The sequence below is a fragment of the Mytilus edulis genome, chromosome 1 (genome assembly GCF_963676685.1).
Source record: "Mytilus edulis chromosome 1, xbMytEdul2.2, whole genome shotgun sequence".
Lineage (NCBI taxonomy): Eukaryota > Metazoa > Mollusca > Bivalvia > Mytilida > Mytilidae > Mytilus > Mytilus edulis.
In genome coordinates this window covers 47,580,494-47,607,795 of record NC_092344.1, presented here as the reverse complement: position 1 = coordinate 47,607,795, position 27,302 = coordinate 47,580,494, and the positions used below count along the sequence as shown (strand labels likewise).

Here is a 27,302-nt window from a genome sequence, read left to right as displayed (position 1 = left end):
ATGAAAATTATCATATAGGCTAGTTTTTGCCTGCTTAAATCAAATATGTAATAAAAAATATACCTTCATGTGCTACTTTTTGAGTTAAATGAGGTCGAAATTTTGTATATTTGCTCCAAATTCGGATTTGTTGCCGTATTTTCGCTTTCGAAAGAAAGCCATAACTTTTTTGTTTTAAAAGATAAACACAAATTTTTTTTTGTTAGATAATTTGTAATTTTTGTATTTTATAAGTATCCTAAAAAATTATGCATTTTTTATTCAGAAATAACTCATTTTTATCAAATGGTCAAGAATTAAGCAAAAATCGTATTTTTTTGCTGTATATTTATCAAAATTAAAAAAATTCCTCTATTTACAGTTTTATAAAATTTGGTCCACATAATCTCCCTGCAAAATGAAACAAAATGTCGTTTTAAAAAATAGGGGTCCATGCACTCGTTTTCAAATTAAATCAGTTGAATGATAAAAAATAGTCGAAAAATGCATCTTTTCCCGATATGTCATAGTTTGACGTTGCGAAAATAACATTTTACGTTAGCAACGTCATTACCTCCCCTGTAACTGTATCGTATGCCCTTAAGCACTGCTTTTGGGCTATTTCTTGGCAGCCAGGTTTTATTGATGGAGGAAAACCAGAGTGCCCGGAGAAAACCACTGAACTTCGATAGGAAAACTGACAATCCTAGGCAATTAAGATTGGAGTTAAGTGCACCTGCTCGAGTGGGGTTCGAACTCACAACCTCATTGATGGTAAGTGAATACAGTAGTAACTACTTAGACCACTCGGTCACCTAGTCATTGGCTAAAAAGAAAACCAAGTATTTTTCAGAAAGTATGTATCCAAGAAGTAATGAATTTACTTGGTTATGTAGATGCTGTAAGAACATATATTTGAGGATTTTGCCCTGTCAGATTTTCACCATCTAATGTTGATTTTAAGATATTCAACAATTATTAGCAATTAACACTCATGTTCTATTTTTAGTAATGGCTCCATGTTGATTGTTGGGTAGTAACAAGTATTCTAGAAACTCTTAGGATCATTTGGTTCATATTTTGTTAAAATAAGTCAAGTGATTTCAATGGAGATGATTTGAAAATTTTTACAATGATGGAGGCCATGTAATTGCATGTCTCACATAGCCCATAAGAAAAAACCAATGTAAAATTATACCATGCAAAGAAACATTCAAACAATTTCCTACTCTGAATGAATTTTCACATTCTAACAATTACAATAAAATGCTTCGCTGAGTGCAGCCTGATACGACTGCAGAGGTCCAACCCTGAACGGTTGGGGCAAATTTGGACACAATATTCAAGCTTGATACTGTCTGAATTTGATTTGTGATCAAATTTTGGACATGATATGGGGTTCTGACACAAAATAAATGTGGTCAAAGATCTTACAAATCTATTGCACAATACGGTCAATGTGAAATTTGAAAAATTTTGAAAAAAAATATGAATCCCTTAAAAAAAATTTGGGCCCTTAATTCCTTTACTGTTGGCCCCATAACCCCTAAAATTAATCCCAACCTTCTACTTGTGGTATTAAACATTGTGGTACAATAGCAGAGCAATCGAAATATTTATACACAAGTAACACAAGTAATTATCCTGATACTAGAAAAATGCTTGTTTTGGGCCCCTTTTGGGCTCCCCAAATTCAATGCCAACCTTCCTTTTGTGGTATTGAACCTTCTGATTTTTTTTAATAAAGATCTATAGACTTTAACCAAAGTTATTATCTGGAAACCAATGTGTCCTCGGAGGATGACGACAACACAGACGACAGCATACCATTATACGATCCAAAAAATATTAATGCGGTCGTATAAAAATATTAAATATATGAACACAAACCATTAACTAAACCAACTGTTGATGCTGCTGCATTTTTACCATCTTGTTCTCCTAATTCTGCTGGAACAGCACCACCTATAAAATAATGTATACATATGATATTCAGGAGGTTTGCTCTTCTTGTTTTTGAATTTTAGCCAGATGTATGAAAAATCTAGGAGATAATAATTTCCCACCAAATTTTAAATGACTTACATCTTGAAAACAAGCAAACTGACCCTTAAATTTTTCTGCTTACTTAGTTCATTTGTTTATATATATCAATTTATAACAATCTTGTAAATTTTGTTATTTTGAAACACAGTAGCAAACTTTTTCTTAAAAACTACTCAAATTCCTTATAATATACAGTGATCTCCATGGCCTGTTTAACAATGGCGCCCCGCCATCGTTCAAATGTCTTGCGCCATCGTCAAATGACTTGCGCCATCGTTAAATTGTTTTGCGCCATCGTTAAATTGTCTTCCGCCATCGTTCAAAACTTCATCGTTTTTTGCAGCCCGATGCCATTTTTTTTTATCAATTATTATCAAATGCATGTAATTGCATAACCCTTAGGCTTTTTATGTTATAATCCAATACAGTTCTAACGCCTGAGGGATATCCGGAATAAGATCGCTAATCAGTTGTACCTGAGCTTGTACAGGTAGATCAACAAACCACACAGGAGAATACTTATCTGAGGATAGACGATCCATTTGTCGAATTAATCAACTAAGTTTTAGCAAATGATTATGATAATTTAGATTAAATAAAAAAATTAATAATCCAGTTACAAAGAAAACAGTTTAACAAGTAGAACACGTGCTTTATTTTGACTTACGCAATCAGCATCCCCCTATTTTAAGAAGTACAAAATAAGACGCAAAACAGTAAATATTATTTCATTGCAAATAACTTGAATACTGCTGTAACGATAATTTAGAATTACTTTAAAAGTTTAAAAGTAATAACTTAAATATTTCCTGTAAAGAAATATTGTATCGTAATTCCGAATTCATTTCGTATATTACAATCAAATTGATACATCCGCGTTTCCGGTTTCTATTCAGACTCGAAAGATGCATGTTGCACAGCATCAATTTGACAGATAAAGTCATTAAAAACGTTTTCATTTGTCAATGTTTGCTTTACAAATCTCTTTAACCTTTTACATAACCCGTACGAATCGTTTTGTTGTTGCTGCAAATCAGCCATACCGGTAATGGGTTCTGAATTTGACAACTGTCCATGAAAAATAAGCTCCACATCATTTGATTTTTAACCCCCATAACAATTACCAAAAATACAAGAAATCTACATGGGGACCTTCATGACAGCTTTTGGTCATTCTCGACTAAAGGGGGACCATGAAGACTTGGCATTTGAATGGTTAAAAACGTCAATAAATGAAAATATTGATACTTCTAATTCTATAATGAAAATTCAAATAAATATAATTTAAATAAGCAATGATTTAGCATGTTCACCATTCCTTGTATAGAGGGATAAAATACTTCCGATCGCGCTACACTGTACAGCATAGACACGGTTTGTAATGTGTAAGTTCCTCCATCGTTCAATTTTCATCCATGGAGATCCCTGATATACTCAATTTAAAAAAAGACAACTAGCTTAAAATCAAAACAAACTGAAAATAGAAAGACTTTACTACATTGTTCCTTAACCGTAAGGTTAAACAAGTTACTAAAGTAACCATAACACATCTTCTTGCAATTGGTCAATTCCAATAAAATTATCATAATCTTACATATTCCTACTTTTTCAAACGGAAACTTATCAGGTGAAACTAAAATTGAAGACACTGGATGTGATTCTTATTAAAACCTGAGCAAATAAAATTAATAAGTGAAAAGACAACTTTGACTTAGTTTATACTTAAATAACCTCCTGTAAATTTGAAAAGAAAAAATGTTCACAAAATTTACCTAATAAACTATCAGGTCCACAGTTGAATGCACCAGCCAGGAACATAAAGGTTACATTAAACATCCAGCCCCAATCACAGGTCAGTAAAAACAAAGTAAGGGAAATAGCTGATAATAATACAGATACTCCTGTACCAAATATTGTCCTTCCTTTGAAAAATCTGAAAAAGAAATAGATATATTACAAGATTTATGTCAATGTAGCTCCTGAAATGTTCATGCAGTAATCATTTAAAAACTGAAATCTTTTTACATATGTGCAATAATGCTGTCCTATTTTGATGTCTTTCTTGGGTCAATTGGTTGATGTTTTATTAACTTATACCATATCTCCTTTCAGCTACTATAGATGCATTATTATTCGTTGGATATCAATTTTTGTGGATTTAATGGCTACAGATTAACCACGAAATTAAATGTTCGATGAATAATAATTTTTCTATAAGCTTGCATGCAGATTTCATCAAAACAATGAAATTAAATATATCCACGAACATGTAAGTTTTCCTTAATCCACTGAAATTGGTACCCACGAAAAAATAAATGAATCCACAGTATTCAGTATTAAAGGTCAGTGTTAACTCTTGGCACTATTGTTTCCTAAGCCACTTAAACTGATGACAACACAACTGTAAAAAAATAAAGAAAGTTTTGCATACAACTTGAAATGAAATCATACATTATGTCATGTGTGTGACATTCAAGGATTAACTTGTTTACATATGAAAACCTAACTTATACACAAGTATTGCAAATGTTATTGCTTGCATGTCAATTTGTTTTCCAAAGAAAACCGATAACAGCTGTACTAAGTATACAACCTAAGTATATAACTATATTAAAGTTGTTGTTAACATTTTTACAAAATTGTCCACAAGAAAACCTATAGCAGTACTACCTAAAGTACTATCTAGATATTATATTGTTGTCAAAATTTTATTAATTTGTCACTGGTAAAGACAACAACATACCTATCTGATATACCACCTGTATAAAACCCTATTGATATAATTTTACTTACTTGTCTATGAGAAAGCCAATAACAGCACTACCTAATACACCACCTACTTCATATACTGTGGATAACATTCCAGATACAGCTGGTGTATATTTTACTTACTTGTCTATGAGAAAGCCAATAACAGCACTACCTAATACACCACCTACTTGAAATACTGTGGATAACATTCCAGATACAGCTGGTGTATATTTTACTTACTTGTCTATGAGAAAGCCTATAACAGCACTACCTAATACACCACCTACTTCATATACTGTGGATAACATTCCAGATACAGCTGGTGTATATTTTACTTACTTGTCTATGAGAAAGCCTATAACAGCACTACCTAATACACAACCTACTTCAAATACTGTGGATAACATTCTAGATACAGCTGGTGTATATTTTACTTACTTGTCTATGAGAAAGCCAATAACAGCACTACCTAATACACCACCTACTTCATATACTGTGGATAACATTCCAGAAACAGCTGGTGTATATTTTACTTTCTTGTCTATGAGAAAGCCAATAACAGCACTACCTAATACACCCCCTACTTCATATACTGTGGATAACATTCCAGATATAGCTGGAGTATATTTTACTTACTTGTCTATGAGAAAGCCAATAACAGCACTACCTAATACACCACCTACTTCATATACTGTGGATAACATTCCAGAAACAGCTGGAGAATATTTTACTTACTTGTCTATGAGAAAGCCAATAACAGCACTACCTAATACACCACCTACTTCAAATACCGTGGATAACATTCCAGATACAGCTGGAGACTGGAGTATATTTTACTTACTTGTCTATGAGAAAGCCAATAACAGCACTACCTAATACACCACCTACTTCATATACTGTGGATAACATTCCAGATACAGCTGGTGTATATTTTACTTACTTGTCTATGAGAAAGCCAATAACAGCACTACCTTATACACCACCTACTTCATATACTGTGGATAACATTCCAGAAACAGCTGGAGAATATTTTACTTACTTGTCTATGAGAAAGCCAATAACAGCACTACCTAATACACCACCTACTTCATATACTGTGGATAACATTCCAGATATAGCTGGAGTATATTTTACTTACTTGTCTATGAGAAAGCCAATAACAGCACTACCTAATACACCACCTACTTCATATACTGTGGATAACATTCCAGATACAGCTGTAGTATATTTTACTTACTTGTCTATGAGAAAGCCAATAACAGCACTACCTAATACACCACCTACTTCATATACTGTAGATAACATTCCAGATACAGCTGGTGTATATTTTACTTACTTGTCTATGAGAAAGCCAATAACAGCACTTCCTAATTCACCACCTACTTCATATACTGTGGATAACATTCCAGATACAGCTGTAGTATATTTTACTTACTTGTCTATGAGAAAGCCAATAACAGCACTACCTAATTCACCACCTACTTCATATACTGTGGATAACATTCCAGATACAGCTGTAGTATATTTTACTTACTTGTCTATGAGAAAGCCAATAACAGCACTACCTAATTCACCACCTACTTCAAATACCGTGGATAACATTCCAGATACAGCTGGAGACTGGAGTATATTTTACTTACTTGTCTATGAGAAAGCCAATAACAGCACTACCTAATACACCACCTACTTCATATACTGTGGATAACATTCCAGATACAGCTGGTGTATATTTTACTTACTTGTCTATGAGAAAGCCAATAACAGCACTACCTTATACACCACCTACTTCATATACTGTAGATAACATTCCAGATACAGCTGGTGTATATTTTACTTACTTGTCTATGAGAAAGCCAATAACAGCACTTCCTAATTCACCACCTACTTCATATACTGTGGATAACATTCCAGATACAGCTGTAGTATATTTTACTTACTTGTCTATGAGAAAGCCAATAACAGCACTACCTAATTCACCACCTACTTCATATACTGTGGATAACATTCCAGATACAGCTGTAGTATATTTTACTTACTTGTCTATGAGAAAGCCAATAACAGCACTACCTAATTCACCACCTACTTCAAATACCGTGGATAACATTCCAGATACAGCTGGAGACTGGAGTATATTTTACTTACTTGTCTATGAGAAAGCCAATAACAGCACTACCTAATACACCACCTACTTCATATACTGTGGATAACATTCCAGATACAGCTGGTGTATATTTTACTTACTTGTCTATGAGAAAGCCAATAACAGCACTACCTTATACACCACCTACTTCATATACTGTGGATAACATTCCAGAAACAGCTGGAGAATATTTTACTTACTTGTCTATGAGAAAGCCAATAACAGCACTACCTAATACACCACCTACTTCATATACTGTGGATAACATTCCAGATATAGCTGGAGTATATTTTACTTACTTGTCTATGAGAAAGCCAATAACAGCACTACCTAATACACCACCTACTTCATATACTGTGGATAACATTCCAGAAACAGCTGGAGAATATTTTACTTACTTGTCTATGAGAAAGCCAATAACAGCACTACCTAATACACCACCTACTTCATATACTGTGGATAACATTCCAGATACAGCTGTAGTATATTTTACTTACTTGTCTATGAGAAAGCCAATAACAGCACTACCTAATACACCACCTACTTCATATACTGTAGATAACATTCCAGATACAGCTGGTGTATATTTTACTTACTTGTCTATGAGAAAGCCAATAACAGCACTACCTAATTCACCACCTACTTCATATACTGTGGATAACATTCCAGATACAGCTGTAGTATATTTTACTTACTTGTCTATGAGAAAGCCAATAACAGCACTACCTAATTCACCACCTACTTCATATACTGTGGATAACATTCCAGATACAGCTGTAGTATATTTTACTTACTTGTCTATGAGAAAGCCAATAACAGCACTACCTAATACACCACCTACTTCATATACTGTGGATAACATTCCAGAAACAGCTGGAGAATATTTTACTTACTTGTCTATGAGAAAGCCAATAACAGCACTACCTAATACACCACCTACTTCATATACTGTGGATAACATTCCAGATACAGCTGTAGTATATTTTACTTACTTGTCTATGAGAAAGCCAATAACAGCACTACCTAATTCACCACCTACTTCATATACTGTGGATAACATTCCAGATACAGCTGTAGTATATTTTACTTACTTGTCTATGAGAAAGCCAATAACAGCACTACCTAATACACCACCTACTTCAAATACTGTAGATAACATTCCAGATACTGCTGGAGTATATTTTACTTACTTGTCTATGAGAAAGCCAATAACAGCACTACCTAATACACCACCTACTTCATATACTGTGGATAACATTCCAGAAACAGCTGGAGTATATTTTACTTACTTGTCTATGAGAAAGCCAATAACAGCACTACCTAATACACCACCTACTTCATATACTGTGGATAACATTCCAGAAACAGCTGGAGTATATTTTACTTACTTGTCTATGAGAAAGCCAATAACAGCACTACCTAATACACCACCTACTTCATATACTGTGGATAACATTCCAGATACAGCTGGTGTATATTTTACTTACTTGTCTATGAGAAAGCCTATAACAGCACTACCTAATACACCACCTACTTCAAATACTGTGGATAACATTCCAGATACAGCTGGTGTATATTTTACTTACTTGTCTATGAGAAAGCCTATAACAGCACTACCTAATACACCACCTACTTCATATACTGTGGATAACATTCCAGATACAGCTGGTGTATATTTTACTTACTTGTCTATGAGAAAGCCTATAACAGCACTACCTAATACACCACCTACTTCAAATACTGTGGATAACATTCTAGATACAGCTGGTGTATATTTTACTTACTTGTCTATGAGAAAGCCAATAACAGCACTACCTAATACACCACCTACTTCATATACTGGGGATAACATTCCAGATACAGCTGGTGTATATTTTACTTACTTGTCTATGAGAAAGCCAATAACAGCACTACCTAATACACCCCCTACTTCATATACTGTGGATAACATTCCAGATATAGCTGGAGTATATTTTACTTACTTGTCTATGAGAAAGCCAATAACAGCACTACCTAATACACCACCTACTTCATATACTGTGGATAACATTCCAGAAACAGCTGGAGAATATTTTACTTACTTGTCTATGAGAAAGCCAATAACAGCACTACCTAATACACCACCTACTTCAAATACCGTGGATAACATTCCAGATACAGCTGGAGACTGGAGTATATTTTACTTACTTGTCTATGAGAAAGCCAATAACAGCACTACCTAATACACCACCTACTTCATATACTGTGGATAACATTCCAGATACAGCTGGTGTATATTTTACTTACTTGTCTATGAGAAAGCCAATAACAGCACTACCTAATACACCACCTACTTCATATACTGTGGATAACATTCCAGAAACAGCTGGAGAATATTTTACTTACTTGTCTATGAGAAAGCCAATAACAGCACTACCTAATACACCACCTACTTCAAATACCGTGGATAACATTCCAGATACAGCTGGAGTATATTTCAACTGCAAACAGATACAAAAATTTGTAAGCATACATGTATTTCAAATATTGATGAAGTCAAAAAAAGAGCTTCTCGACCTTAGAAATGTATAGTACAGTAGAAAGTGATTTAAGCTACTTCAAATACAATGAACAGAAAATTGTTAGAGCTTATAGAAAATGTCCATTTTTTTATGCAAGTTTATCAAAATCTTATAGTTTGCAGATAAAATTCAAATCTTTTAGAGGTCTTGTGTCTTTTAAGCACCAACTCTATAATGCTGTCTATAATTTGTATAAATGAAGTCAATAAATGGCTAACACAAAATTAGTTGGTTGTAAGTATGGAAAGGGAATACTTTTGTCAACTCTAATGATTGTCTTGGTTTGGCAGTTAACCTTTACTAACTAATGTCACGGTACCCAAATTGCACCAAGTACCCAAATTGCACCTATTTAGCAAAAATAGCAGCGGAAATCTTACAAGATTTCCTAGAGACTAAACAATATGTATTTTTATGATTTGATACTATGCACGTCTTTCAACATAGGTAATAAGATAAGATAAGATAAGATAAGAATTTTATTAATCTAATCAAGAACCCATAAAGGGCATCATTTTACAACACAATATGATTGGAAAAAGCAAAACAGAAAACTAATACATATTTTAACGTTATGAACAGGATCAGAGCCTAACACAACATGTGTTTTATACAACTATTATATTAAATCTTATAACAATAAAATACTAAATTACTTCATATATTTTGTTTACATCTGGATCTTATTTCTAACCCTTTAATAATGTAATTTCCTAGGCACATGAGAGTTGGTAAATGCTCATTTGTGAACAGCCAGAAATATTTCTTATCATTAGGTAGTTCTTTAAAATTAGTACAAAAAGTTATAACTTTATCATATAATAATTTCCTCTGTTCATCATATAATGGACAATTTACTGTAAAATGGGTCTCATCTTCAATAGAATTTGATCCATGTGATAAGCAATGATGACATAGACGTTGAGTTCTCTCTATGTATTTTTTATTATATCTATCTTTCTCAATTTTAAGATCATGAGCACTTATTCTCATTTTACATATAGCTCTTCTTATACTAAAATCTTTAATTGATAAATAGGCCTCCTTTACAAAGTCAGTCTTGAGGTTGAAATAATTCTCTAATTTACTATTACCTTGTGATAAGGTTTCAGATCTTTTGACCAACCAAAATGTTTTGAAACTATTACAAAGTTTACATTTTACAAATTTAATTAATTTATTGAGCTTTGTATCTAAATTTTGTATATCAAGTGATTGAAGTACATATTTCATAGATGAATACCAACAATTAATGTTTTCTGCATCTAAAATTTTATTACAAACATAAGCATCATAAAGTAACCCTGTGTCCAACTTGTTAAGCCTGTGTACATATTTTACCATAGATATAATGACAGAAAAATAAAGAGGAAATCTTGCAACCTCTGATAACACTGCTAAATTTGAGGCTTTCTTATTTACACCAAGAATATACTTTAAATATCTGAAATGTGATTTTTCCAAATAATCATTTATGTAGATTAATTCAAATAGATAATCACTTTTTTTCTTGCAAGCAGCAGAGTTAATTTTAAATGAACCCCAAATTTCACTACAATATAATAAAATTGGTTTTATTGTGTGATCATATAAATGAATTGCAGTATCAATACTTGGATTACAAGCTGACATGGATTTTTGTAATTTAAATTTTGCCTTTAAGGATTTTTTGAATAGCTCTTCTTTCCCCTGTTGAAAAAGACCACTAGAAGTAAAGACTATCCCTAAATATTTACATTTATTAACACATTCTATAGCCTCTTTATCTAAATAAAATGATTCCTTTAAAAATTTTCCAGGCTTGTTAAAAATTAAAACTTTTGTTTTGGACAAGTTTACATCTAGACACCAGTCAATACAATAAGTATGCAATATATCAAGTCGGTTTTGAAGACCTTTTTTAGTGTTTGATAATACAATAATGTCATCAGCGTACATAAGACAATCAATTCTACGCCCATTGATATCAACAGCATCTGGACTTGGCTCAAATTTTGGAGGCAGATCGTTAATGAAAAGCTTAAATAAGTTTGGACTTAGAACATCCCCTTGTCTTACCCCAACTAGTGAACTGAAAGATGGTGTTAATACATTGCCCACTTTCACAGACATTTCATTCTTGCTGTACATATCTTTTAAAATAGTATAAAATTTTCCAGATATGTTATTTTCCAATAATTTATATTTAATACCACAGTGTATGACCCTGTCGAAAGCTTTTTTAAAGTCCACAAAGCAAGCATAGATTTTCCCCCCTTTTTTGTTAGTATATTTATCTAATATGGTTTTTAAAACAAACATATGATCAGATGTTCTACTCTTTTTTGAAAAACCAATCTGACATGGATGAATTATATTATTTTTATCAAGATGAATGTCAAGTCTTTTATTAAGAATACTGTTAAATAATTTTCCAATGCATGAATTTATTGCTATGCCTCTGTAATTTTCAGGTTTACTAGGACTCCCTGCTTTAAAAATTGGACATAAATAAGATAATGCCCATTTGTGAGGGTATTTTCCAGAGCAGAATACTAAATTAAAAAGTTTCTGCAAAACAGGTGCAAATATACTTCCCCCAGCTTTTAATATCTCATTTGGAATACCATCCAATCCTGCAGCTTTATTATTCTTTAGTTTATTTATAGCATCTAAAATTTCTTTTAGGGTTATTTTGTAATCTAGTTCACAGAAAGTTGAATTTTTTTCTAAATTTTTTACTTTTTTACTAATTTCCTCTAATCTGTCTTTAAATTTGTCAGAGTTAAAATTTAAAGATTGAAAATATGAAAACCAGACATTACTTTGAATAGAATTTTCTGGACCATCCGAATTGTCTTCTTTTATTTCTTTAATGAGATTCCAATAACTCTTTGGATTATTATCCCTTAGATTATCCAGACTGTCAAGAATGTTTTGTTTAAATTTCCTTTCTTTATATTTACGTAGCTTATTATACTCTCTATAACATTTATAGTAAGACCCTTTTATAATTGGGTCCCACGGGAATTTTGATAATAGCTTACCTTTAGAAATAAGACTTTTACGTTTTTGTACTAGGTCTATGTCAAACCATTTTTTATTTTTATGTTTACGTACACCTTTTAATTTTGTTTTACGAAATATTAAACATTTACTAGCAGCGTTATCTATTATATTAAAACATTCATTAGCCGCTTGTTCAATATAGTCCTCTGAAAGATTAATTTTTGAGTCTAAAAATTTTTTAATACTGTTTTTAATATTTGGCTGGCATAAAGTATCTTGAAGTTTTTGTGTAGAAGTTTCTGACCATATATATTTTCCTGGAAATAAACTAGTAATGTCTTGCTCATTATTTTTATGTGAATAACTAGCTAACATGCCAAATGTTAGTTTACAGTGACAGTCTGACAGAGTTGATAAAAAATCAGCGACATGAAAAAATAAAGTGTCTGCAATCAAGTCTTCTGACACGATAACATAGTCAACCACACTACTACCCACTGCTTTCATACAAGTGTATTTACCATAAGAATCGCCCCACATTCTCCCATTTAAAATACGTAATTTGGACGCAATACACAAGTCCAGAAGTTGTTTACCTCTTGAATCTACTTTCATATCATAACTACATCTTTTTTCTTGAATAACATCACAACTATAATTATCATACATTGGTATATGTGTATCATTAACATCATTAATTATAAAATCTGGCTCTGACCCTGTCCTTGCATTTAAGTCACCACACAATATAATACTACCTTGTTGACTAAATTTAATAATATCTTTTTCTATGTTTTCAAGTGTGTCGTCTTCTGATTGGTCAACATAAAATGAGGTTGCAGGTATAATATATGCCAAACATAGAAATATATCTGTATTTAGATTAAAATAATGTTTATCGAATTGCAACCATTGATAATCTTTACATGTATTTGTTAAAATCTTGATGCCCTTGCGAACTTCATATTTTACCAAAATACCTAGGCCCCCATAGTATCTAGAATTAGTTGATTGTGGTCTACAAATAGGGTAATAGTTAAAACCCTCAATATTGACTGTAGTGTTATAACCTACATGGGTCTCAGTTAATAGTACAACATCATAATTTCTTATCTCTTGAAGAAAAAGGGGGTCTGTTATTTTATCATGGTGTTTTGAAATAAGCCCACCTATATTCCAAACACAAAATGTTATGTTGTGGAAAAAATTATTTTTCTTTTGACTGGTCATAATTGCTCTTTAATCAATTTTTTTTTTTTTTTTTTTTAATTTCCCTCTGATGACCACTTCTAAGTTGTACAATATTTTTTTTTTTTTTTAGATAGATAGTTAGCTTTTGGGCAGGTACAATGTAATATGAATATGAAATCCTTGTAAAGTAATAAAACTCTTTTCCCTCTTATGAAATAACTAAATCCTCTAACTGAGGAAAGGTAATTATAAATGACAATTTAAGTTTATACAAGACAGAAAGCAAAACAAAATCTAACTACAATTGCTTACAATATGTATTAAACAAAACTTAATTATGACTAGCAACTTTATCTTCTTTAATAAGATAGTTAAGATTGTTCAATATCAGGATATTAAGGCTACCCATATCCACGACCCCGACTTTGATAATTGTTATAATTGTTATGACCGCGACCACGATATCCACCACGACTACGATATCCACCACGTCCACGATATCCACCACGTCCACGATATCCACCTCTTGATCCATTATTCAGATTAACATTGCTATTATAGAACGGTCTACGTTTAGGTAAATCAAGAGCTTCATCAACTATATCTCGAATATTTGCTGCAAACACATTTACACCTTCATCTGAAAGGTGATATTTATCATTTTCACAGAGAAATCTAGGCACTGCTCTGCCTTTATTTGCTAAATTACTGTGATCACACAGATATACTTCTTCGGTATCAAAGTATTCCTGCTTCAATAAAACACTTATCAACTGGCCTTTCATATTGAAGCTTTCGTTGTCAGCTCTAGGTGTTGGTGTAGATATGATAACTTTTGAAGATGGATATAATTCACCTGCTAAAGACACAATTTCTTTCATTTTGCTAACACAACTTTCTGCACTTTTTTCACGTAGCTCATTTGTTAAGGAGTGAAACACAATTATATCAGGAGCATGCTCAATTTCACGCAAACTTACTTCGGTATCAGGTAATGTATACGCAATTCGTTTCTCCATTGTAAACTTTGATGACAATTTAGATACATCAATTCTTTCAGTATTTGACGTTCCAATTAATATAACGTGTGGCTTGTCTGTATTATTTTGAGCGGATCTTCTATTTCTTGGTGGCACATCCTGAAACTGTGCAGCACCATCATCTCTACATGCATGTTGTTTAAGACTGTATAGCTCTTCATCTTTTTCTTCTAATTTAGATTTCAGTTCATTGCATGAGCTTACTAAAGTTTTAAGTTTATCATCTTTCTCATGTACTGTATTTTCTAATTTATTAATTTCAAACTCTAATTGCTTTTGTGATTTGTTATGGTTCACCTTTTGAAGCTCAGACTGAGATGTTTGCTGATCAAGTTTTGACTGCAACTGAAACTTGTCCAATTCTGTTGTATGTTTAACCTGTTGCAATGACATCTTCAAATCAGAATTCTCATGTTCAAGTGTATTTAATTTGTTGAAAATTTTCTGATCACATGCATTTGTAGAATCAGATTTGGCACTTTGAATTTTGGTAACACTTTCAAGTACTTTTGCAATTTTGTTATCATTTTCTTTCATGTGATTGATATATGAATCCTCCATTGTTTTCATTTTGGCTGAAAAAAGTTCAGATTGTTTCGTACATATCTTATCAAGAGCGAGTACGAAAAAGTTTTCCATCCTCTCTAACATTTTTTCAGGTCTAAATTGTGTTACGGACCATTCATTACTTTGGTTGCTTGATTTTGATTCATTGTTATTGTTTACATCACCTTTGTTTTCAAATAACTGTTTTTCACATGTTTGATCATCATCAAGTTTGCCTAAAGTGTCCTCCTCATTGGCCTCTTTTACAGGGCTACTTGTAGGTGTATTGTGTTGAATAACTTGTTCACCATTGAACTCTTTAATTTTCTTAATTAGTGCTATCAAGATGGGAAAATCCCGTTTGACAAATTTGTCTTTGGCATTACCCTGTATCTGGATGACCCCAGTGCTAATAAAAAATGTAACTTTGTATAAAAGGGGGGTATCTGTATCATGCGGATGCTTCGCTAAAATTTCAATACATATGGCTTTATTGCCTCCTGCAATCTTATTCCAATCTGCTGGATCATCAAACCACCTTATATCATGTTCGGCGGAGTTACCAAGATGATCATAATACCATACATGAAGAGTTTTGATCCACAAGAGAATGCGATCAACTTTCACACGAAAGGCAACCATGTTTGCCTTGTCCTCATATAGATTAGTGTCTATCGATTCATATTTAGCTCGTTTGGCCTTATCGCCTGTTGGCGTTTTTAACTTTGTAGGTATACATTCTGGAGGATATTCTGAGAAAATGCTATCCAGATTAAGGTCGTTGGACTTTTCAATTGTTTTGATAACGGATTCAATTGTTATTTCATTGTCCGCCATTTTGTTTATGTGCAATACACGCTTTGCACAGTTGAATATTACTAGATAAGCAGGATTATCAATAAAAAGTTCAAGCGATACACTTACATTGAATTAGTTCATATAATTACTAATAATTTAACTAATTTTCATGATGTTATGCTGTCGGGAAACGTGGAAGTAGGCAGCATTTTTCTCTGCTAAAATTTCATTGCCGCTTTTAATTCAAGGGCAGACAACTACCATAAAAGGTAATAATATTTAGATCATACACAAAACGTTCACAGTATTTATCAACAGATGAAGTGTTTACTGAAAAAGCAAAATGTATGGAAACGTCGCCATGCGACGTCATCAAAATGTCATCTTTATAAAATTAGCAATTTCAATATGTTACAAGTATCCATTTCTTAAAAATGAAGAATAAGCATAGACTAATATCCAATTGTTCAAAATATTTGAAGAAATTAAACAGAAGCTCTGTTATTCGACTTTTGATTATGCGAATTAAAGCATGGATGCAATTTAGGTACTTCTCATTACAGAATCATTGATGGTTTTGAGGTCAGTTCAGACCAATTTTTCTATGATTCCATATGGATTCTAAATTAAAGTGGTGAAACCATATCATAAATAATGATTCATCTACAAAATAAACACATAATGAAAACTTTTCTCTGAAGCATTAATAAACGTAGGTTAAACAACTGTCAAAATAGGTGCAATTTGGATACCCTCACGTTACAGTTAAAATGAAATTCACTATCCCTTATAAAAAAATAAAGGTAGCCAATAACATATACATGTACATGTATCAGCAATGCATTTGTACAATTTGGCATTCAAAAAAGGTAATAACTCAGTCTTACCCTTTGGAGTAAATACATAGGTAACCACATGTACATACAATATCTGACAACTTTTAGACAAAACATTGAAACAGCTATCTCTGGTAACATACTGAAATAAAAGTACATTATCATGTAAATAAATGGGGAATGTGTCTCATACAGATGATGCCCTTGCTTGCATATCATATAAAGCTATAAAGGGACATAACTGAAGAACAGTAGAAGTGACCCTACCCAAATTAGTACTTGATCTAAGTTTTGTGGTAATAAGTATTGTGTATAAGTTTCATAAAGTTTGGTTGATGCAAAACTTAAAGTTCGAGAATGGAAACATAAAAATAAGCAATTTTTCCATTTGTAAAGGAGCATAACTGAGTTACTCTAGAATTTTTTTGGTGACAACCCCAAAATTCAAACTTGATCTGTGTTTTGTAGTAATAAGCATCATGTACAAGTTTTAAAGCATTTGATCGAGGCAAACTTTAGTTAGAGAACAGAAACGAAATATTCAACAATTTTTTCATTTGTTAAAGGGGTGTAACTCTAGAACAGTTGAAGTGATGCCATCAAAATTCAAACTTGATCTGTATTTTGTGGTAATAAGCATTGTGTGTGTCATTTTGGTCTCTTGTGGAGAGTTGTCTCATTGGCAATCATACCACATCTTTTTTTAAATTGTGTATCAGTTTCATATCATTTGGTTGAGGCAAACTAAAGTTAGAGAAAGGAATCCAACTTTAGGACATACATACAAACAGACAGACAGACAAGTGTAAAACTTACTCTGCTACAAAAGGGGCATTAAAATTTAGTATTTCACATAGAAAAGGAAAGTACAAATGAAATGATTTGTAAAATTAACCCTTTCAAGGCGAACAATGCGTTGAGGCATCCCCGTAGCCAGGCCGAACAATGTGTTGAGGCATCCCCGTAGCCAGGCCGAACAATGCTTTCAGGCATAGACAATCACGTGATAATCATATTTTTTTTGTCTTTTAACTCATTTCCCCCCGTAAAGCTATGTTTAACCTATACATATATAGGTTTTAAGGAAGCTTGTATATCACAGTTAAAGAATACCAATTATGACTGAATTTGATACCTTATATATACTTCAATACAATGAAAGATCGGTAGCGTCAACAAACAAAATAAGCCGCCGCCATTTTGTACAAAAACATGTGATGCGAACATGTGACTTTTTTCGTCGAGAAAAGGTTATTTGGAAGGAAAGTTAAATTTGATTTCATGAATATTTTGATTAACATTATGATACAAATTACGAAAAACGATTTTAACAATTGCACGGAGAATAAAATCAATTAATAATCCGACTTCCGTCGGCGCGGTAATTGGATGTTTCCCACGAGTGCAAAAGGTCGCACTCCTTTTATGGAAGTTCTAAATAAAACAATCCAATCACATTCCTCTCTCACTTGCCGATGTCAAGGACGCATAATTATAGTAAATATTAGTAAAATGTCGTTTCATGGTCTGTATCGTGTCTGTAACATTCTGAGACATAAAAATGTCCGATAGTTTTGAGAACGAGTTTGAGGGATTTTTGGTGGGAGAAGTAGATCTTCTTGGTCAACGGTATGAAATGCATTGACCTCAAAATGACATCGGTGATGATTTCATGATCACTCCTGAAGTGATGTTGAAAGAGAAGGGGTCAGCGAACTTTCAGATGAAAATAATGACAGCTGACAGATGTAAATAATGCCCCTGATGTCCCCCAACAATGACTGATGGCACCAAGAATTTTATATATTGAAATTTGAAAGAGGTCTTCCCCATTTATCCCAGAAGTAACTGCCTAACTGGTCCACAAAACATATGAGACCAAAAGAAGGATATTTTTTCCAGATGTTTCTATCTGACAACCAAATAATTGATAGTTATAATTAGATAAGATAAGACATTTTATTCCAAAGATAGGATATTTTGATTCCAGAGATAAGATATTTTTATTCTAATTAAAGGGCCCATGAAGAGCAAAGTAATATTGCAATGATTTGATAATTAACATAAAACCGGTAATGTTTTTATAAATCATATATAAATATGAATATAATCATCTCAATTTTAAGATGTTAAACCGCAGCCAGATCAGAGCCACACACATATATTAGAGTAAAAAAGCCATAACAATTATGTTTTTATTTTAACAGGCAATTATTCTCATATTCAATATATGTACATTGCCGGAAAATAAAATATAATTGTACGAGCTTTAGAATTTAGGACAAAAATGTTATATTTTCTGACAATGTACATATATTGTTTTTATCCTGAAATTTATTAATCCCAACACTTGAAGGCTTTATCATGTTTATAGTTATTAAAAATATAAGTCATGGTCTCTTATTTTTCAAAGAAATGGACGAAATTATGCAGATAATAAGGTATCTTCACTTCACTGCTACGCACCAGGGAGGTGAGCAAAGATGGGAGACTAATAATGATGTATCTTACAAACTCAGAAATTAAAGACCCCCTTAACAGACAAAAAATGAGAGACCAACATGTCCCCAAAAGATAGGTGGCGATTCATGATATCTTACAAAGGGAGGGATGCATTCAAGCAGTTCATGCCTTCTAAAACAAAGAAATGGGCCATCAAACTTTGGGTTTTGGTAGCGTCAGACATGGTGTATGTCATATTGTGAAATCTACCATGTCAAGACAGATCAAACACATGTAGGTTAACTCTGTTTGCCAGTAGACTTTGGGAAACAAGATAAGGTGTCACATATGCTGGGCTAGGGTAGCTATTAAAGGTACACAGGAAAAAAAGGTTTGAAAATATGGTTGTGTTGAATGTAGAAAACCACTTTGCCTACCCCATTGCTTCACTGTCTCCCACTGTCAAAAATTAAACTTCTTAAATTAACAGTTACTTTGTTACAATTTTTAATTTGAAAGGATATTATATACACATAATTTGTTGAAAAGGTTTTCACAGATAAGTTGTTGAAAGGATATTCATGATTTATATTTGTTGTTACAGTTGACATTTTCATTTAATTTTTTTTTTGATAAGGAACATTAAATTATTTTCATCATTGAACAATACAAAACCAAAGACAATGGAAATTCTAGCATCCCATGGAGTCAGGACACTTATAATAAATAATTTTAAAAATAAATCATTGACTTTTTTAAAGTAATTTTATTTTTAAAAGTTCATGATTGTCTTTCAACATTTAATTATGTCTCACTTAATTTATCAACACATTATTAAAGTGTTAAATGTACATGGATAAGTGTGTCAGGTCATCTTACATTTAATTAATATTTCCATGCACTCAGTGGTTTGATACAAAAAAAAAACAGAAAAAAATATTTGCACATTAAAAAAAAAGCACATATTAATCTCAAAAGTTTTGATTTTACCAGAAAAAAATATCATTAGATATCTCCATTAAAATATTAAAAATTCCACAAAAGATCCCAATAGTCAATTTAGATCAATATTCATGCAAAAATTCAAAGAAAACATCGGACTAAGAAAGACAACTCCAACTTATCCAGGGACACAACTTCCTATCTGGTGATTGCATTGTACAGGTAAAAAATGGCCGCCGCGGAATTTGTCAAACCATTTTTATTCGTATTTATTCTGACTAATAAGCTAGAATTTTGACTCTGGAGTTATTTTTTCTATAAAACTATGATAAAGGAACACTCGAAATTGTTAATTACCATTTGTATTGTTAATTTAGAAGATCGGAGGCAAAAATATAAACCGGTCACAAAAAAAAAATAGATTTCTCAAATCAAACGTCATTTTCTTTCCACAAAAGGTTAAAAAAAATCAAAAGTAGGTATTGTCATGTAAATTTATTTATATTGCAACACTCCTTTCATACTTAAGTGTAACAATATCGAGTTTGAAACCGATTTGATGAGAAACAACAAAGATACACACGTTTTTATTAAAACGTCATTTTTTCCCCATTCACACGTCAAATTAATTCAGGCCATGCAAACTGCGCGCGGAAATTTGATCAGGTCACACAACGTCGCGGAAAAAAACAATTCAGTAAGGAAAGTGTTAAGGAGGCTCGAGGGTATAAAAATTTTAGAAAAAAATAAAACATTTGTTTTTCATTGCAAATTTTATTTATTACCTTTAGTAGTTGTTACTTTATCATATGGTACAAAAATCATTCAAAAAAATCAATCCGAGTTGGCTCCAGATGATTTTTTAAATGTAGATATCATTGAAAAAAGCTCCAAATTATCTCCCTTTGGTGCAAAAATGCTAGTTTTTGGCATCAAAATTGAAATATCTTTTTTAACTCATCGGTGACCTATATTTTTTATTATAATTTTTTAATAAGCTGTATTTAACTTAATTATTGTAAAATTTGAGCGATTGCTGTAATTAAGTTCTTTTTTTATTTCGAATGAAAATGATTTAGACCGGTGAGCCCCCTTAAGGTACTTCAAACCAAAAAAAAACATTGTTGAAAATAAATCTCAATTGTTTTTCATCTGAGAAAGTAAAACACATTTTTTTTTGTGCATATGAAGGTAGCATATTTGTGGGTGTTTGAGATTTTGTAAATGACAAACCTATGAAAAAATATACTCTTTCCTAGATAAAAATTATGTAAAAATATTGTTTTTGTTCTGATTGTATTAAGCACTCATATCAACCAAAACAGTATGTTATGAGATGATCCAACAATGGAATTATAGAAAATGTTCTTAAATATATGCATTGTTCTTTGGATGACTCTTTTTTGTTGTTCAATATTCTTGGAGATATTTCAATTTTTTGGTTTTGACAAATTCTGTGTACAAGCATATATAAAACGTTTGTTTTTGCTGAACATTTATAAAAATCAGGGGTCACTTATCCTAACAGTATCCATGAAAAGTATCCCCACAAATAATAATGAACTCAAAGTACATATATCTCTTGGGAAACTACTTACGGTATCTTCAACATCTGAAGCCATGTTAATTTTCCAGCTGTTTTTGAAGAAGTTGCATTCCTTTCTGTAAGTAGAAAATACAGATATATTAACACTGATAAAAGTAAGGCACACCAAAATAACTGCTCAGATTTGTTAACATCTTTCTCATCATAAAATATGAGGTATGAAACAATTTTATCAAAAATAAAAATAACAAGAATGTGTCCATAGTACACGGATGCCCCACTCGCACTATCATTTTCTATGTTCAGTGGACCGTGAAATTGGGGTCAAACTTATAATTTGTAATTATAATTACAAAGATCATATCATAGGGAACATGTGTACTAAGTTTCAAGTTGATGTAACTTTAACTTTATCAAAAACTACCTTGACCAAAAACTTTAACTTTATCAAAAACTACCTTGACCAAAAACTTTAACCTGAACTTTGCACTATCATTTTCTATGTTCAGTGGACCATGAAATTGGGGTCAAAACTATAATTTGGCATTAGAATTAGAAAGATCATATCATGGGGAACATGTGTACTAAGTTTCAAGTTGATTGGACTTCAACTTCTTCAAAAACTACCTTGACCAAAAACGTTAACCTGAAGCGAACGGACGCACAGATGGATGAACGAAGGGAGGCACAGACCAGAAAACATAATGCCCCTCTACTATCGTAGGTGGGGCATAAAAATAACCAAAGGTTGAAAATCTTTATAAAATGAGTATCACTGAAACCCTTCCTCGTCTTAAGACCTCAAAACTAGCAGAAGTAGATTAGATTTATTTGACATGAATAAATAATTGTAAATGTAAAAAAAAATTAATGAAATTAACCAAAGTCCTCTTAATTCTGAAATGGTGGAAATTACCTTTGCCTGGAACTTCAATTCCTACTTCATCTGGTTGTTGATACAGAACCCAAACCAGTATGCCAACACCAATCTGAAATGGTATATGAACACTCAATTTATTTTATTTTATCAGAAAAAGGGGACGATTGTAAACCATATAGATGGGAAAAGTCCCTACATTACCAAAATAACTATCAGAACTGAAGACTTGATGAATATTTGTAACTGTTTAAACAAAATTTCTGATATAATTTGCAATGTAAAAGAACATTTAAAATTGATTTTGTCAAGTTTTGGAATACATCTATTTTAATTTTTTTTACTTCAAAGCAATCAAACATATCCTGCACAACCCTACACTTTGCAAGCATTGAAATAAACCATAAATTCACATAAAATTGAGAATTGAAATGGGGAATGTGTCAAAAAGACAACTATTTGACCAAAGAGAAGAAAACAGCTGAAGTCCATTAATGGGTTTTCAATACAGCATGAAAATTCCACACCCAGACACGGGCTGTAGCTTACCCCTAAACAAAAATGTGTACTAGTTCATTAAAAATGAACATCATACTAAACCCTAACACATTAACTGGTCAATAATTAGATATGTATACAATTGAGATAATACATACAATTATTACAGATGGTGTAAAGTATACACTTTTCCAGCCATAGACTTTTTGTAGGTATACCTAAAACAAAATAAAATAATTTATACAACATTTCAATATAATTTATAGTGCCTTGAAATTCTAGAGAGAAAAAAACCCAACACTTCAAACTTTAACATCATTAAGATTTAAGTTATATACTGAGGGGTTGATGCTTATCAGACAAGGACATTGTTTGAAGGGTTCATAAATAATTTTCACAAAATTGCTCTGTATCATGATACCATTCAATACCAATAAAAAATAAAATGAAAACTTAAAGGTTCAATTAAATTCATGATATTATCAGTTTTGACTTAAGGCTAAAATTATTTTTAGCTTCTCAGATCTCAGTGTGTTCACAATGCCTGCAGTCTCTTGCAACTTAATTTTGAAGATATACTGGCTAATTCATTATTGTATCTTATTTCAATTTTGTGTTGTCCATTAGATTTTGTTTCAATATAGTATTGTCCAACAGGTTTTCTTGTCAATAACGTTTTTTAAACAATGGATTTTGTCAATGAATCAAATGAATGTCGAACATTTTATTAGATTTTCATTATAATACAGTTGCTTAAGATTCTTAGTCATACAATATAATGTTAAATTATTGAAAATCTATGTCAACTGCAACTAACTGCCAGAGCTGTTCCTCCAATTCCACCAGCAAAAGCACAAGTTCCAAACATACCAAACACTGTATTTCTGACACTATCTGGATACCAGGCTCCAAGAGACTTCATACAGTTTGGCCAACATTGAGCCTACAGAAAATGTTAAATAACAATTCATTGTATTTACTTCATTTCTAGCTAAAACTAAAACTTTAAATTACAAAGTACATTTCATGTTTGTAAATTGTATACTGTAAACCAAATTATTTTCGCGGATACTTTATTACGCGAAATACCAATTCTAGTCAATTTCACGACTTTTAAAATTCACGATTTTCTTATTTACTTGATGTAGATAAATAAAGATTTACTTATTTGCGACGATTTATATTCGCGTTGTTATTCTCCTAGCAAAAGTCGTGAAAATAAATCGCTCGAGAAAATAAGTTGGTTTACAGTATTTCAGGCTAAACTTACACTTATAATTACTATTAAAGTTCATTTCATTCTTTGTAAACTGCAAACTATTATCTTGTAATAAATATTCATAATTACAAACAATATACTTTTTGTTAGAATTGAATCAGATTATGATAATCCCAACTTCTTCTCAAAAACTTCTTTATCCTAAATATTGCATATTTTTTTAGAACTTTGACAAATTTCCTATCTATAACTTAGTATATTTTACTTTATAGATGTCAAATAGCTATTGATAAATTTGATTTGGACTTAAGCATAAGCTATTTTGAATTACACACCTGTGCTGTTCCATTGAGGAAAAGAAGAACGAACATTCCATAAAATCCATCTGTCCATCCAAACAAAATCTGAAAGATAATTTATGAAGAAATAAATTCATAAACTGTGGACACCAAGATGTTTCTTGCCTTTATGCAATTTTAATTACTCTAACTTCTTTAGTGTACTTATTTTCACTATGAGTCATGTTGTGAATTACACTCTGAATACATTAAGTTCTTAAAACATTCTCTACATAACAGTAATGGCATGCCATTTTAGAGAGTAATTCCCTTAAAAATAAAGGCAGAATTTATTTCTGCTTTTCCCTTTTCCATTCCTGAAAAGGTTCAATTAAAATCATACATTTGTTATTAGACAGTACTCTATAATTGATTTGGGAAGCCATAATCTCTGAATAAACTTTCTTTTCAAAGTGCTGGAATAAAGTCGCCCCTTTTGCACTCATCCAGTCAGATTATGATCATTGTTTTTTTCCATCAACGGGGCCAGAAAATACAGATGCATGCCATAAACTCTGATAATTTTTGTTTCAAAGTGCCCTGAACACGTTCTCATCTAAAATTAGAAATTCTCATATGCCACTTAACTTATTTTTGTGTGAAAAGGCTACAACATTTGGGATTATTGATATATTTCGCGTTAAAAACTCACTGTATAGCATTAACAATATTTGTTTGTCATCTTTTGGCAAGATTTGTGATCTTTCTTTGTAAATGCGAACCAAAATTTCATCATTTTATCATAAACCTTTTTCATAGGATGCTAGAATGAACTATTTTAACACCAAGGAAATAGTTCAAGTAAATAAACCTTAAAAAGATACTCATTCTGCATTTTTGTTATACTTTTATGTCATTTTTGAAATATATACATAACATAGCATTTACCCATCTTTATTTCAGATGTTTCAATGAAAAGAATGCTAAATTAAGTCTTTTTTCTCTTACTTGTATTTGTCAGGTCTGTATGCCTGCATACCACCCTGGTGTATGCTAAAACCTCACTGTATGTGTATACTAGAATTTGTCAGGTCTGTATGCCAGCATACCGACCTGGTTAATGCTAAACTCTCACTCTATGCATATACAAGTATTTTTCAGGTCTGTATGCTAGCATACCGACCTGGTTAATGCTAAACTTCCACTCTATGCATATACTAGCATTTTTCAGGTCTGTATGCTAGCATACCGACCTGGTTAATGCAAAACTCTCACTCTATGGACATCCTAGTATTTGTCAGGTCTGTATGCTATCATACCGACCTGGTGTATGTTAAACTCTCACTCTATGCATATATACTAGTATTTGTCAGGTCTGTATGCTAGCATACTGACCTGGTGTATGTTAAAAACTCACGCTATGTACATACAAGTATTTGTCAGGTCTGTATGCTAGCATACCGACCTGGTGTATCTTAAACTCTCACTTTCTGCGTATATAAGTATTTGTCAGGTCTGTTTTCCTGCATACAAATCTGGTGTATTTAGAACCTTTAATATAATTTTTTTGGCATAGTTAAGGTCTGTATGCCTGTATACGAACCTGGGATATGTAAACCGATTTTTTTTAAAATTTATTTTGGCTTTTTTTCTGCTAGGTACTTGTATGCCTGCATGGATTCTAAAATTTTATTCTGGATTCATGTTTGTATTGGCAAGTCTGTATGCCTGAATGCTAAGTATTTACTGAGTAGTTACATTTCTTATTTAATTATGTTTGCATACCTCCCTTAGAAAATAAGGAGATGTGTATGATTGTGAAATGAAAAGGTTGAATTACATGGATGTAAGGAATTACTTATGTATAGCCTTCAACTTCATTTGAATTTGAAAGAAAGCTCTTAATTCTTACCTGCAACACTCAGGGGTTAATTCCCGTATACTAACCCGCTTTTCAATAAACCCTTGTAAAACAATGGAATTCATGGGTTTGATTGTCGGTATACCAACGTATAATCCTATACCCTTTGGAACATAAAAGTTTGCATATTTGTTTGACATTTTCAGTTCACGGTATTCTTGCATGCAACACTGGTGTACGGTGAAAGCTTATTTTTCTTGCATGGATACATACAAGCTTTAATTGCTTGTATACCAATCTATGTTTTATTGAATTGCAGTTTTACATACATTCTAGTATTGTCAAACCAAGCTGGTGTTTAGTAAGCTTGTGTTATTGTGTATGGTTTGCCCCAGTCTTAAATGTCTGCATATTTGGTGGCACTTATTAGATATTAAGCAAGCTGTCGAATGGTTTGCATTCTAACCAGCCTTATATTGTATTCATATTTTGAATTGCAAAACTATCATTTTTCATCATTCTCTAAGTTATAGACTTCAAGAGGGGAGAAAGATACCAGAGGAACAGGCAAACTCACAAATCGAAAATAAACTGATAACACCATGACATGAAATATACAAATTAAAGTACACAAGAAACAGCATAGAAAAGAAACACAGTCTGAGCAATTAACACGAACCCTAACCAAAAACTGGGGATGATCTCAGGTGCTCCAGAAGGGTAAGCAGATACTGCTCCAAATGTCCAACAGTGGCACCGTCGG

General features: G+C 32.2%; 1 protein-coding gene across 1 annotated transcript in view; it reads right to left on the bottom strand.

The window, feature by feature from the left end:
• LOC139484313 (uncharacterized) overlaps positions 1 to 27,302 on the bottom strand; it is a 458,860-nt gene that overhangs the window by 417,062 nt on the left and 14,496 nt on the right. Inside the window, exons 5-13 of the mRNA XM_071268053.1 lie at positions 24,736 to 24,804; positions 23,999 to 24,124; positions 23,340 to 23,399; positions 22,723 to 22,795; positions 21,859 to 21,922; positions 16,928 to 17,018; positions 9,302 to 9,396; positions 3,798 to 3,958; positions 1,870 to 1,944 (exon numbers count right to left, since the gene is read on the bottom strand). Coding sequence (XP_071124154.1) covers positions 1,870 to 1,944; positions 3,798 to 3,958; positions 9,302 to 9,396; positions 16,928 to 17,018; positions 21,859 to 21,922; positions 22,723 to 22,795; positions 23,340 to 23,399; positions 23,999 to 24,124; positions 24,736 to 24,804 — 814 coding nt within the window. The remainder of the gene's footprint in view (positions 1 to 1,869; positions 1,945 to 3,797; positions 3,959 to 9,301; positions 9,397 to 16,927; positions 17,019 to 21,858; positions 21,923 to 22,722; positions 22,796 to 23,339; positions 23,400 to 23,998; positions 24,125 to 24,735; positions 24,805 to 27,302) is intronic.